The sequence below is a fragment of the Chionomys nivalis genome, chromosome 9 (assembly GCF_950005125.1).
Source record: "Chionomys nivalis chromosome 9, mChiNiv1.1, whole genome shotgun sequence".
Classification (NCBI taxonomy): Eukaryota; Metazoa; Chordata; class Mammalia; order Rodentia; family Cricetidae; genus Chionomys; species Chionomys nivalis.
Window position 1 is genome coordinate 55,297,269 of NC_080094.1, and position 15,220 is coordinate 55,312,488.

At 40.5% G+C, this 15,220-nt stretch overlaps 1 protein-coding gene across 3 annotated transcripts in view; it reads left to right on the top strand.

Annotated features, from left to right (window-relative positions):
- Ino80 (INO80 complex ATPase subunit) overlaps positions 1 to 15,220 on the top strand; it is a 110,384-nt gene that overhangs the window by 67,756 nt on the left and 27,408 nt on the right. For all 3 annotated transcript variants that reach the window (XM_057780892.1, XM_057780893.1, XM_057780891.1), the window contains exon 27: positions 3,596 to 3,723. In XM_057780892.1, coding sequence (XP_057636875.1) covers positions 3,596 to 3,723 — 128 coding nt within the window. The remainder of the gene's footprint in view (positions 1 to 3,595; positions 3,724 to 15,220) is intronic.

A 15,220-nucleotide genomic window follows, 5' to 3' on the forward strand; every position in this document is an offset into this window, starting at 1 on the left:
TATAGGATTGCTGGAAAGATTATGAGGATAGATAGGTCTGGTTGTTCCAGTATTATTTGAGGTCCTATTTTTAAGAATGGGTTGGGACTAGGTTTGACTAGACAGAATCTGCTTGATTCCTTGCGAATTAGTCTTCTCCTGGCTCTGTTCCCCACTTAGCCACAGATGGTGTTTTTGTACAGCATACTTTAGTTGCTCTTAAAAATTGAGTGATGTATGCCAGTCCCCAAAGATACCAGTGCATGCCAGGCAGTGGTGGCACACGCCTTTAATCACCCCAGCATTCGGGATTCAGAGGCAGGTGGATCACTGTGAGTTCGAGGCCAGCCTGGTCTACAAACACTAGTTCCAGGACAGGCTCCAAAGCTACAGAGTAACCCTGTCTCAAAAAGAAAGATACCAGTGTACTAAGGCCAAATGCTAGACATTGATTTGATCTGTCTAGCACACTCATTTGAGAACTCAGAAATATTTTTGTTTGCTTAAGTGTTTTATCCTCTTGGTTTAAGTCCATTTCTTTGGGGACTTTGCTTTCGAAATAATTCGAACAGGTCCATTGGTCTAAGGATGTAGCTCACCGACAAACCTCTTACGTTGCATGTATGAGCCCTGCGTTTGACCCCCAGCACAACAAAAACAAAGACAACCCAGTTCTAGTACACCTTCCTCTACCTCCCTCAACTACACAGTGGCAAACTGGCAGCACTTGCTGCTTCTGTGCATTTGAGTTCATCTTTGTGTGTGTGTGTGTCTTTACCTCTGCACTTTTCTAATCCTAACATCAGTTCATTCTAGTTAGCAAGCTAAAGAAACTCTGGAAAGTAGGGAAGTGCGAAGACTACCTAATAATGCTTTTGAAGTCAATAAGGGACTAGAGATAGCTCCCATCTTAAGAGAATTCACTGGTCCTACAGAGGACCCAGGTTTAGTTCCCAGCACCCACATGGTGGCTTACAAAGTCCAAATCACCAGTTTTTTGTTTGTTTGTTTTTGTTTTTGTTTTTTTTATTTCTGATGCTCTCTTCTGACCTTTGTGGGTACTGGGGCACATACATGGTATACATATATACATGCAGGCAAATATTCTTACTGTCTTAGGCTAACTATTGTTGTGATGAAACACCACGACAGAAGTAACTTGGGAGGACAGGGTTTATTGGCTTATGCTTCCACAACACTGTTCATCATTTGAAGAAGTCAGAATAGGAACTGAAGCAGGGAAGGAATCTAGAGACTGGAGTTAATGCAGAGGCCATGGAAAGGTGCTGCTTACTGGCTTGTTCAGCCTACTTTTTTTTTTTTATAGAACCCAGTACCACCAGCCTAGGAATTTCACCATCCACAATAGGCTGGCCACCACTAATTATGAAAATGCCTTACAGCCAGATCTTATAGAGGCATTTTCTCAACTGAAGTTCTCTGCTTTCCTATAACTCTTGCTTGTGTTAAATTGGCATAAAACCAACCAACACATATACATAGAAGTAAACAAATCTTTTATTACAGAGTCAGTGGTGCTTCTCAGAGTCTAGACACCAGACAGATTTGTGTGTGCTCTGCTGGTAATGTGTTCTGAAGGGAGAGAGGACATAGCAGGCTATGAAAATAGGAAAGCTTAGCTAGCCCACTCCCATTCAGTTACTGAAAATTGTATGGCTTAAAAAAAGCTAGCCGGGCGGTGGTGGCGCACGTTTTTAATCCCAGCACTCGGGAGGCAGAGGCAGGCGGATCTCTATGAGTTCGAGGCCAGCCTGGTCTACAACAGCTAGTTCCAGGACCGTTCTCGTTTCTTCGAGACGGAGAAACCCTGTCTCGAAAAAATCCAAAAAAAAAAAAAAAAAAAGCTATCAATAAGGAGACTCCTGACAATCCAGTAAAGAAGGGATTATGAGGAGAAGTGAACTTCTTGGATTGTTCAGAAAACGTTGCTGTCTGATCAGACTTGGAATTCCCACTGGCCTCCTTGTCTGGTGCCAGGGAGAAAGCTCAGCACTCGTTCCTGTCCTGCTACAGTCATTTGATTGTGCTGGAAAGGAGACAGCAAAAAGAAGAGCATTTCAGTAATCTAAACAGGAGCAAACAAAGAAGCTGAACAAAGGTGTGGAGAGCAGCAGAGGGGAGGGGAGGGCAGTGTGTCCTGGCAGCATTCCGAAGGTGGGAAAAGGGTGCAGTGCAGAGGAGTAAACATCCAGGACCCATAGCTTTGTAGCAAAAACAGAGCAGCTGGTGATTTGTTATGGTGCTGTCAGCACATCCGTTCTTGTTCAGTGTAGACAATAATTGTGTACTTGGCAAATAGTGGCAAGAATGACAGTTGAGAATTCTTGGACTACTGTCAGTACTTGGTCTTTGCAGTTCTGAAGAAAGAGCATGGTTCAGCCCCGGAAACTAAGGATAGACATTTTGACTTAATAGTTTTTTCTTTTACTTTTGGGAGGTAGTTGCCAGTGTAAAATTCTCTATATTGTTTCTCTTCTTTTTGATGTGTGTTTCCCCAGCCACTTCCATATACACTCTTATGCAACCCCTCAAGCCTCCTTTCTTCCCCTCTTAATCAACAATTGTTGAGGGCATGTTTATGAATGGTCTGCAAACAGGAAACGCTCCTTCCTGGAATATGATGTGAGTGGATGGTACTCAATGGATGCCATGAAAACCTGTGAGTTCAGTGTGCTTAGTATGGGAAGAGGAAAGAGAAACCCAAGTTAGTGAGTGAACGCATTTCACAGAAGCCTAAAGTCTGTTATCTCTGAAAACCTGGGAGTAGGGCTCATTGAAAGAGCATATGACCCTGGAATTGATAGCTAGTTATTGGAGAGTGTCAAGGGTAGACGTATTTATTTGCATTTCTTGATGTTTACATTATCACCAGACATCTGCCCTTGTCTCTATCTATTCTCATGCTTTTAGGACATAATCTCTGTCTTAGCTACTATTTTGGGATAAATGCAACTTATAAAAGAAAGCATTTAAGTGGGGGCTTACAGTTTTAGATGGTGAGTCCATGATCCGCCTGGGAGGGAGCATGGCAACAGGAAGACAAACGTACTGCTGGAGCAGTACTTGAGAGTCTACATCTTACCTGCAAGTTGGAATCAGAGAGTGAAGGGACAGCTTGATGTGGCCTTTGGAAACCTCAGACCCCACCCCCAGTGACACCTCCTCCAACAAGGCCACACCTGCTAATCTCCCAAACAGCTCTACTGACACAAAACCAAACCTTCGTCTAAGTTTCATTCAAACCAGCATAAGCACTGAATTAGAAGCAACAGATTTCTAGAGTAAACACAGGAGTAGGGTTTTGAGGTTACTTACAGCACACAACATACTTGTCACTGGTAGATAACCTTGTGTACTTGGTGTCCCCTTGGAATGTGGACTAAACACCTAATCGGCACTGTCACCTGAGAGGCTGTCTTCAGCTCTTTCCTGGTCAGAATTTAGCAGGGTTTTCCATTCTACCTCTCGAGCACTTTCCTGTTCTCATGAAAACAAGCATCCTGATTGCAGAAACTTTGACCGTGCACAGCTTTGCAGTGGGTGATGTGTTGCTTCAATTAAATAGTTTCCTCCCCCACCCCTTTTTTCTTCCCAGGCAAGGAGAGCCTCATCACAGACAGTGGAAAGCTGTATGCTCTTGATATCCTGTTGACTCGACTCAAGTCTCAAGGACATAGAGTCCTTATCTACTCTCAGATGACCAGGATGATAGACCTGCTGGAGGTAGGGGAAGGAATCTTGGGGACCTAGGAGTCCTTGACATTTAATTTGGATAGGAATCTGATGTCCTATCGTATCAGCCATAATTACTGGGAACACCCAAACCCTTCTTTGTGGTTTTACATTCTGTAGAAAGAGCAAAGTGCCCCATCCCCCAGTGCCATCCCCCAGTAATTGGAGGACTTCTGTTCTCTTCCCTTAGCCAATGAAATACAGTACTCTTCTTTTACAAGAGATGAAATTCTACAATTTTAAAGCAAATCCAGTGTGGGAAGTCTGATTTCTGTATAGAAGTCAAGATTGGGGATTCAGTTTTTTGTTTTTGTTTTTTTATGTTAAAAACTCGGGAACAGCTATTGAAGCAGATTAAATTTAATGCGTCTTGACTATATGTTGCAGACATTGGAATGGGGTCTGAGAATTAGGATATTTAAAATTTCCTGAGGTAATATTACTGTACAGCCATGGTTTACCACTGGGTTAGCCGTGAAAGACAACTGTGTCTCGTTACTTACAGGGTTAAGTTCTGTTTTATTTTTTCTGAATGATGACTTATTTATGGACAAGAAGGCCATAAACATAGAAGGAAAAGAACAAGAGCCAGTAGTCACAAACCACCAGAGTTAAGTCTTACAGGAAAGTTAGGAAAGGCTAAGGTATCTGGTGATCAGAACTGTGTAAATGGCTCACATTTTTCCTTGGGTTTAATATATGAAAAGCTGCATATTCTAGCCTACTACTTCAAGGAGTAGTATTGGATAGAAGTTGTCCCTACTCAAGAATAAGGGGATCAGGAACATGGCAGTACAGAAGGAATGAAGATAACAAAAGGGAAGGTTGGGCCAGTGAGATGACTCAGTCCCTAAGACACTTAACCACCAAGCCTGATGACAAGTTCAGTTCCCACAACCCATGTGGTTGAGAGATTCGGTTCCTACGGATTGTCCTCTGACCTCTGTGCATCTATGCATGCATATGTGTTCATACACACACAAATAATAAAACATTATTTTAAAAAGGATCTGGACGTTTTGGGTTCTTTGGACGCCAAAGTTGGCTTGAGAGATTTTGCAGGGTGTGATTATCCATTTGGTAGGCAGACTCCTTTTAATAATTTGGCAATTTCTTTTTAGCAAGAGATGTAATAAGCAACATCTGGGGTCAATTTTGTCTAGATCTTAGATTTCATGCAGTGCTTAGATTTGTGGTAGTTTTAACATGATGAGCTTTCTGATTTGTTCCATGACATCAGCTATTTATAAATGATGGGAAAGTCCTAACAAGTTTGAGCATAAGAGAGGTGATTAAACCACTATTGTCAGTGTTTTCTTTCGATTAGTTGGCCTTTGCCCCAGTTTCCCATTTCCCCACATGCAGCTTGGAAAGTAGGACTGGGGCTTTATTTATGCTAGGTCAGTGATAGCCTCAGCCATGATTGGCCGTTAAATCTTAAATACTGTAAGGCTTTAATAGCAGCAGTTCAACTGAAAGAACTCTGCTCAGACCAAGTGATACCGGTAGCCAAAACAAACCAGTCCTACAGTGAGGCTCTTCTTGGTTCTTGTGTACTTGCCTCGTCCTGAGGATTTGGGGAAAGTACAGGTGAAACAGTGATTAAGAATTACAAAGAGAAAGGCCGGAGAGATGACTCAGCTGAAGAGCACTGTCAGCTCTTCTAGAGGATGCAGGTTCAATTCCAAGCACCTACATGGCAGCTCACAACTGTCTCTGACTCCAGGCCCAAAGGATCCAATACCCTCTCTGTCCTGCACCAGCACCCCACAAATAAAATTCAAACACATATATACAGGCAAAACCCCCAGACGCATAAATTTTTTTAATTACTGAAAGAACAATATACAATGGGCTTAGTAAAGGTGACAAAAATCTTTCTTTTTCTATTGCTATATCAGAATTATATAGCATCTTAAAAGTTGATTCCTATTCAGAGAAGTTCCAAGGATCATGAGAGAGTAACCTCAAAGTTAGCTGTGACAGACAAAGAAGAATATACTTGGTTAATCTGTTATGACCCTGAGTTTTGGAGTAGATTTAGTGGGTTATACTTACCAACAAAGCAGCTGAGAACTTTAAAATGTAGGTGGAGAATTATAAATTAAGAAAAAGCAGATTCACAACCTGAGTTTCACAGCTAAGCTGTTTTCTGCGCTCCACACAAAACTCTTCTCCTGCCATCTTTTTTTTGGGGGGGGGTGCCCATCTCTTTGATATTTTCATAGTTACAAAGAGCTTTTAATTTTCATAGACAGCTTACATTATGTCTGGGTTTTCTCTTTAAAGATTCATTCCTGTTACATAAGCAACAGAGTCTGAATTTAAAAGAAATACACCACTCAATTTTCAGTGCAATATAAAAAAAAAGTACTTGTAGCAAGTCGGTCAACTCTTGACTATATGGCATAATTAATAAGACAAAGCTAATATTTAAAACAGTAGAATATAGAATAAAATCCAGATAAGCCATAGCTAATTGTGACATCTGAGACCACTGGATTCTGTAACTGGCCCAGGCAAGCCATCCAAGTACAGTGCCTCACTAGAGGAGGATTCATCTTAAACAGAGACTGTCATTTGAGCACTGGCTTCTTTAAAACTCCAGATTACCTTTGGGAACTGTGATTCTGAATGTACTAGGAAGCAGGCATGTTCTTAACTGTCCCCACAGAATGAAAGCAAATTTGATTCACCATCAGCTAGATTTTTCGAAGTCCTAAGAGTGGTAGGGGCAGTGTTTTAGCTTGTAGCCTCACTGTTTAAAATCTGTGTGGGGCCTAGGGATATGACTCTGACTTCTATGGGTAAAAAGTATATGCTGTACAAGCATGAGGACCTGAGTTTAAATCCCTAGCGCCCGTATAAAAAGTGACAATCTGTGTGGACAGACAGGCATGGTACACTCTTGCGTGTGCACCCCTCCCCTACCACTACCACCAGATCTCTGTTGGGAGAGGGGTAGCTGAGACAGGAGGATGTCTGGGGCTTGCTAGCTGCCAGCCTAGCTCCAGGTTCAGTAAGAGACCCTACCAAGGGAATAAACTGAATAGTATAGGGCAGGACACCTGATGTGCGCCATCGCCCACTGCACACACATGAGTGGATCCACACTTGCATGTTCATGGGAAGCGCACATATAAAATAAATAAAATCTATAAATAAATACATATATTTTCATGGCATTTGTGAGCAAGGCATTATGCTAAACAGCAATGTGCCTAGTGGAATAGACTTTGTATACACAAATAACTGCCAAATGAATCCTGATCCTAATGCCAAAATGAATCATTAGCAAAACTAAGGATAGCTAGAGGAAATGAGCTTATTTGTGCAGAAGGTTACATAGAGAGTAATAGCTGAACTGAACTTAAATTGGACTTTAAACATCAGGAAGAAAGGAAATTCAAAACCAAAGAAACCTGACTTTAAAAGGCAATGATATGAAAGTGTAGGCTTGGGGAGGTAGTCCACTGTGACTGGAAAATACAGTATAGGAGAAAAGAAAGACAAGGCTTATGTTGAACCCCATGAGAATCTTATGAAAGAATCTGCTCTGAGGTGATCTGTATTTTGTAAGGGAAGTAAGAAATAGAGCCATCATCTTTCATTCTCTTGGTGCAGTATGCTTAGGCTACAGAGAAACTGTAACAGACGTAGAGAGGAGTCTGACTTTTTCCTGGTGATATACCCCAAAGATGAAGTAATTCCCCAAAAAAACAAAAACAAAAAAATTATGCCATGTCTGGGAGTTTTTGATTGAACACTTCACCTTTCTCTTGCTTTGCTTTAGCAAAGTGAAATTGGGTTAAAGTGAACATCAAAGGCAATTTTGAAATAAACCTTAGGATGGATGGGGCCCTGTCCCATTTCCCTTACCCTCCTAGTAGTGAGTACCCCTTTCACCTGGGAAGCAATAGAAGAGGGAGTATCGAACCAATCTGTGTGAGTCTGAATTCTAGCCACAGGTCTCTTTGTAAACTTTATTGAACACCCACTATAAAGTGGGAATAACTATAATAGCGCTTATCCTAAAGGCCATCCTGAGGATTAGATGAGCTGAACCAGGTAAAATACATAAAACAGTGACTGTGCTTAGTGGTTGCTCAGGAAATCCCAGCCATCAGCAGCACACCACTGCTTCTGCAAGGGTCGCCTGGTAGCTTGGTATTGTGCTACTATGTATCTGTATATCTGTTTTCACCTGTGGATTTAGGGTATACATTAGTTTCATCTTTGAAACTTTACTTAAGGTATAGTTAACAAATAGAAATCATATTTAAGGTAGTGTGTTTTTATATTTCTTCTACTTTTGTCTTCTTTGGTTCTGTGTGTATATATGTATATGTACATACATATTCTCCATAACAAATACATACAACATCTATATACACACATACATAAAAATCATATGTGTGTATTTGTTAGGGAGCAGTCAAATTTCTTTAATGTAGTTGACAATCCTGAACATGTATATAATGTATCTTGGTCTGATCCACCGTCAACTCCTTCCCCTCCCCAGCATGACCTGCCCCCGCATGCACCTCTTTCTGTGATAACCTTCAGAGTTAGTGCTGCTACTGGACTGTTGGCTTGGTCTTGTGCAGGTAGCAACGGCGGCAGTGCGTTCTGAGTACTACATGTCATGCCCAGAAGGCAGCATTTCAGCCCTCCTCCCCATCTCCTAGCTCTTACTTCTTTCTGCTTCCTTTTCTGTGATGTTGTCTGAACCTTGGCAGGGTAGAGGTGAGTTGATACAGATGTCCCATTTAGAACCAAGCATACTATAGTCACTTATTCTCATCCCTTTATCAGTTGTGAATTGCTGCATTAACTGTTACAAAAAGAAGTTTGTCTGGCCAAGGTTGAGAGTGGTATTAATCTATAGTTATAAATGTAAGTATTTAGAAGACAATTTGAGAACATGTCCTTTAGCAAAATAACAGTTGTAGGTTCCTTGATAGGGCAAAAACCTCCAGAACAATGGACTTTTAACCAGGTTTATAATACCAGGCATGGATTACCTTCTGTGGATCAGTCTTCGTTACCAATCAGAACCTTGGTAGTCATCATACTGTTTTTGTACCAGTAGGCATCTTTCCTAGCAGGCCAATATTGTAGCATTAAGAGTTCATGTCTGGATAGTATAATTGATGGCTTTTCTCTGCCAGTGGTCTGTATAGCATTTTCTGGCACTATGAAAAGCTAACCAACAAAGAAGAGGTTTTCAGATCAGTCCCAGCTTAATTTCTCCATGTCCTGCAACCAAAGTGTGCTGTGTCTTTGGTAGCAGAGTCTTACTTTGTATTTATTGTGTGCAATGGCAAATAGCCTTCCTTGTGTGGGTGACTTCTGTAACTTCCCTGAACAGTAAAATCTGTAGGGCAGTAGCCCTCACGTGGCACTGAGATTTAATAATTAACTTATAAAATAATAGATTTTCATAAGTTTTTTTTTGTTTTTTTAAAGTTTTTTTTTTAGATTTATTTATTTATTTATTATGTATACAACGTTCCTTCCATGTATGCTTGCATGCCAGAAGAAGGCACCAGATCTCATTCTAGATGGCTGTGAGCTACCATGTGGTTGCTGGGAATTGAACTCAGGACCTCTGGAAGAGCAGTCAGTGCTCTTAACCTCTGAGCCATCTCTCCAGCCCGTCATAAGGGTTTTTCATCTTTGGATTAATCTACTTCATTCTTCCTCTCCTCTTATTCTATTCCCACTTAAATATTTGACCCTCTCGCCGGGCGGTGGTGGCGCACGCCTTTAATCCCAGCACTCGGGAGGCAGAGGCAGGCGGATCTCTGGGAGTTCGAGGCCAGCCTGGTCTACAGAGCTAGTTCCAGGACAGGCACCAAAGCTACGGAAAAACCCTGTCTCGAAAAACCAAAAAAAAAAAAAAAAAAAAAAAAAAAAAAATTTGACCCTCTCCTTGTACTTTCATAGAATATGTGTTCTATTGCTAGAGAAATGGTTATGAGTACTGGCTGCTCTTCCAGAGGATCTGGGATCAATTTCTAGCACCCACATGGCAGCTCACGACTGTCTGTGACTCCATTTGCAGGAAAACTGACGCCTTTACACAGATAATTATGCATGCCAAACACCAATGAACATTAAAAAAAAAAATATGCCCTCCTATTCCCCCCACCATTCTCATGGGCCTTTCTAGCTTATTGACCTCTTCAAGCACTCGAAATTAAACAAACATCACTTGACACTGTTTCTAGTTTCATCCATTTTCCTGCAAATCTTAAAAAAAAAAAATCATTTTTCTAACTGGGTGGTGGTGGTGGTACATGCCTTTAATCCCAGCACTCGGGAGGCAGAAGCAAACAGATCTCTGAGTTTGAGACCAGCCTGGTCTACAAAGTTTCAGGGCAGCCAGAACTGTTATATAGAAAAACTCCAAAAATACTCATTTTTCTTTACTGCAGAATAAAATTCCATTGTGTTTGTGTGCCACATTTTTCTTACCCGTTTATGTTGGTGTACATCTCACCTAATTCCATTTGCTAGCTATTGTGAATAGAGCAATATTGAACACGGGTATGGAAGTAATTTCCATAATTGATATACCACTTTGCACTGATACCAATGCAGTAGATAAGTAGATAAGTGTTCCCCTTTCTCTCGATACATTCCAGCATTTGGCGTTATTTGTGTTACTGTTTTATTTCTTGATCTCTCTATGTATCCTTGACTGTGTGCAACTCTCTGTGTAATACTGGCTGGCCTCAAACCTGCCTCTGTTTCCTGAGTGCTGGGATTAAAGATCTATGCCATCAAGTACGTATCATTTATATTCTTGATAATAACCATTATTCCTCTGGTGAGATGGAGTTTCAAAGTAATTTTACTTTTCATTTCCCTAGTGGCTAATGATGTTGAACAATTTTTAAATTGTTTGCTTGCCATTTATAGTTCTTTTTTGATTTTTCAAGACAGGGTTTCTGGGGCTGGAATGATAGCTCAGAGGTTAAGAACACTGATTGTTCTTCCAGAGGTCCTGAGTTCAATTCCCAGCAACCACATAGTGGCTTACAGCTAGCTATAATGAGATCTGATGCCCTCTTCTGGCATGTAGGCAGACATGGAAACTAACACTGTATACAGAATAGATAGATAGATAGATAGATAGATAGATAGATAGATAGATAGATAGATAGATAGATAATAAACAGCTAGCTATAGTGAGGTCTGATGCCCTCTTCTGGCATATAGGCAGACGTGGAAACTAACACTGTACACATAATAAATAAATAAACAAACAAAGATTTTAAAAAAAAAAAAAAAAAGCGCCGGGCGGTGGTGGTGCACGCCTTTAATCCCAGCACTTGGGAGGCAGAGGCAGGTGAATCTCTGTGAGTTTGAGACCAGCCTGGTCTACAAGAGCTAGTTCCAGGACAGGCTCCAAAGCCACAGAGAAACCCTGTCTCGAAAAACCAAAAAAAAAAAAAAAAAAGACAGGGTTTCTGTATAGCCTTGGCTGTCTGGAACTTATTCTATAGACCAGGCTAGCCTCAAACTCAGCAGAGATCTGCCTATGTCTGCCTCCCTAATGCTGGGATTAAAGGCTTGCACTGCCACCACTAACTACAGTTCTTACTTTGAGAACTCCAGTTCCATGCCGCCCCTCTTTTTTAATAGAATTGTTCCTTTTATTAGTGTTGAGTTTTTTGGTTTTTTGGTTTTTTTTTTTTTTTTTTTTTTCAGTTCTTTCTATATTCTACACACTAATCCTGTCAGGTACACACTGGCAGAGAATTTTTTTCACCTATTCTGTAGGCTGTCTCATAACCCAGGGAACATTTTTTTTTCCTATACAGCAGCTTCTTGATTTCACGTGATTCTTAATTATCAGCCTTGTTTGTAGTCTGAGTGGTTAGTGTCCTATTTAGAAATTACTTGCCTGTGCCTTTATCTCAAAGTGTGTCCCTATGTTTTCTTATGTTGGAAATCAAACCTAGGACCTTTGGAGGAGCTGCTAAGTGCTCTTCACTGCTGCACCATCTCTCTAGCCCCCTCCCTGGTTTCCTCTTTAGGTTGTCATTCGTACATAGGAAGGCTAATGATATTTATGTGTTAACTTGGTATCCTGCCACTTTCCTGAAAACGCTTATCTGTTGAGAGTTTTTTGATACAGTCTTTATGATAACTTATAGAATCGTATCGTCTGCAGACAGGGGTACTTTGCCACCTTCTTTCCTGTTTGTATGCTTTGTGTTTGCTTCTCTTACTGCTCAGACGAACACTTCCAGCACTGTATGGAATACATGTGAAGAAAGTGGGCTCTCTTATCTTGTTCCTGATTTTGATGGAATTCTTTGAGGTTCCCCCATTTAAGGTTAGCTCTAGTTTTGTTGTATATAGCATGTTGAGTTGTTTCTTCTGTTTCAAGTTTCTTCAGGGCTTTTAACATGAAGTGATGTTGGATTTTGTCAAAGCCTTTTACATTTATTTATATTTTATTTTATGTATAAGAATGTTTTATCAGCCGGGCCGTGGTGGCGCACACCTTTAATCCCAGCACTCGGGAGGCAGAGGCAGGCGAATCTCTGTGAGTTTGACAAGAGATAGTTTCAGGTCTACAAGAGCTAGTTCCAGGACAGGCTCCAAAAGCTACAGAGGAACTCTGTCTCAAACACCAAAAAAAAAAAAAGAATTTTTTGTCTACATACATGTATGTGTTCCATATACATGCCTGGTGTCGGGGAAGACAGAGAAGGGCTTTGGATCCCCCTGAATCTGGAGTTAAAGATGGTTGTGAGCCACCATGTGGGTGCTGGGAGTCAAACCTACTCCTCTCAAAGAGCAACAAGTGTTCTTAGCTGCTGAGCCAGCACCCTAGAACCTTTTCTGTACCTCTCAAGGTAAGAGTGTAATTTCTGTCCCTTGAGTCCATTTATCTGTTACATTTATTGGTTTTCAAGTATCAAACCATATCTGTATCTCTGAAAGAAACCCAACTTGGTCATGGTGAATAATATTTTTTTGATGTGTTTTTAAATTCAGTTTGCTAGTATTTTGTTGAATTTTTTATTCTAAGTTCAAGGAAATTGGTCTATAATTTTTTATTATTTTTCTTGTATCAGGTATCAGGGTAATATTAGCTTTATAAAAAAAAAAGTTTTATAATGTCCCTTTCCTGTTTTATGAAATAGTTTGAGACGCACTGGTTTTAGTTCTTTGGAGGTAAAATTCACCAGTAAATCCATTGTACCAAAAGTACTTATTTACTGCTTCAATCTCGTTGCTTATTATAGAAGGTTTTGTTTTGTGGTGGTATTGTTGTTGTTGTTGTTTTGGGGTTTTAGAGACAGGGGTCCAGCCCTGACTGTCCTGGACCTAACTCTGTAGACCAGACTAGCTTTGATCACACAGAGATCTGCCTCCTTTTCCCCTCCCAAGTTCTGGGATTAAAGGCATGGGCCCTAACCCCTGGGCTTCCTTCTTTTGGTTAGTTTAGCTGAGGGTTTGTCAGTTGTATCTTTTCAAAGAACCAATTGATTCTTTGTAATTTTTTCCCATTTTATTTCTAGTCTTAATGATTTCTTTCTGTCTACTGATTTGGGATTTGCTCTTCTTTTTCCAGGGCCCTAAGGTACATGGTTAAATTATCTCTCTGAGAACTCTCTGGTTTCTTTTTTTTTTTTTTTTTTTTTTTTTGGATTTTTCGAGACAGGGTTTCTCCGTAGCTTTTGGTTCCTGTCCTGGAACTAGCTCTTGTAGACCAGGCTGGCCTCGAACTCACAGAGATCCGCCTGCCTCTGCCTCCCGAGTGCTGGTATTAAAGGCGTGCGCCACCACCGCCCGGCTCTGGTTTCTTAATGTAAGCACTTAAAGCTATAAACTTTTCTCTTAGGACTACTTGTGTTAAATCTGTGTTTTCATGTGGCCTTCATTTCCATCTGATTCTAAGAACTTTTTATTTCCTTTGTAAAAGGAAATAACTGGCTTCTCATTTTTAAATTGGATTTTAAATATTTTCATTTTTATGTGTATGTAGCACTAGGGGATATGTGCACTGAGTGAAGTTACCCAGTTGCCACAGGAAAGTGTCAGATCCCTTAGGACAGGAATTATAGGCCCTCATTGTGGACCTCTCCATATAGGAGCTGGGAACCAAACTCAGGTCTTCTGCATGAGCAGTAAGTACTCTAACCTGAGCCATCTCTCTGGCTCCATTATTTTTATCTTGCATTCTTCAAAGAACTTTCTCAGTCTTCATTGGTTTGTTTAATCTCCTTGAGTTTGTGTATTCACTAGGATTTAATTTGCTATCGACTTGTAGTCTTACTCCATTGTAATCACATACTATACAAAAAATATTTCAGTTTTCCTTTGTTTTGTGAGACTTACTTTGTGTCCAAATATATGATCTATTTTAGAGAAAGTTACTCCATGGGAAAAGTCATTACTGCCACAGGAAACCAGAATAAATATTTGTAGTACATAGGTTTTACTGGCCTTTTGGTTTTGGTTGTTGTTGTTGTTTTTATTTTTTGTACTAGGGATTGAAATAGTCATTTAACTGTAGCCCTAGTTCTCTTTCAGTTTTTTATTATAAAACATAGTCTCATTGAGCATCTGAGGTCTTATACTAAACCTGCTCTAGCCTTCCAAGTAGCTGGGATTACAGAGCTGTTCCACAAGGTCTGGCTGACTAGTCTTTTTTAGTAGGGAAAAATTATGTTAGAACCTATGTATAGTTGTACCTTAGCTGTGATTATTAACTATTTATTCTAAGACTCCCCAGAACCCGAGACATACACACTGTTTTTTCGGTACATGCCTTAGATTGTTTATCAGGTAACAATTTATTAGTAGCTAATAATAAAGTAAAATGTAATATAGTATATCAGAGTTAATTAATTAAAAATTAGTAATCGGCCTGGTATGCAGCAAGCCTTTAATCCTAGCACTCAGAGGCAGAGACAGGTAGATCTCTTTACACTAAGGGGCAGTCTGGTCTATAAAAAGTTCCAGGGTTTTATATATATATAGTAATATCTGATCTCAAAAAAAAAAAAAATTTCCTGGCAAGTGCATGCTTTTAATCCCAGCATTTGGGTGGCAAAGCCAGGTGGATACAGTGTGTTCTAGCCTGGTATACAGAGTTCCAGGGCAGCCAGAACTGTTACACAGAGAAACCCTGTGGGGGGGGGCACTTTATTAATGAGTTGTTTCTTGTTTTCTCTTTCATATTTTCAAACGGCAGCTTTACTGTCGGTAGATTGAAGCAAGGAAAGTGAAACCACAAATTGAAGGACTACTGTTACTTCTTGCTGAGTGTGCGAGTCTGTACCTTCCTTCCTGCCTCAGGTCTCATGTTGCCCAGGCTGGTCTTGAATTTACTGTGTAGCTGAGGTGGTTCTTTTTTGTTTGGTTGGTTTTTGTTTTTTTCCAAGACAGGGTTTCTCTGGTTTTTGGAGCTTTGGAACTCACTCTTGTCGACCAGGTTAGTCTTGAACTCACAGAGCTC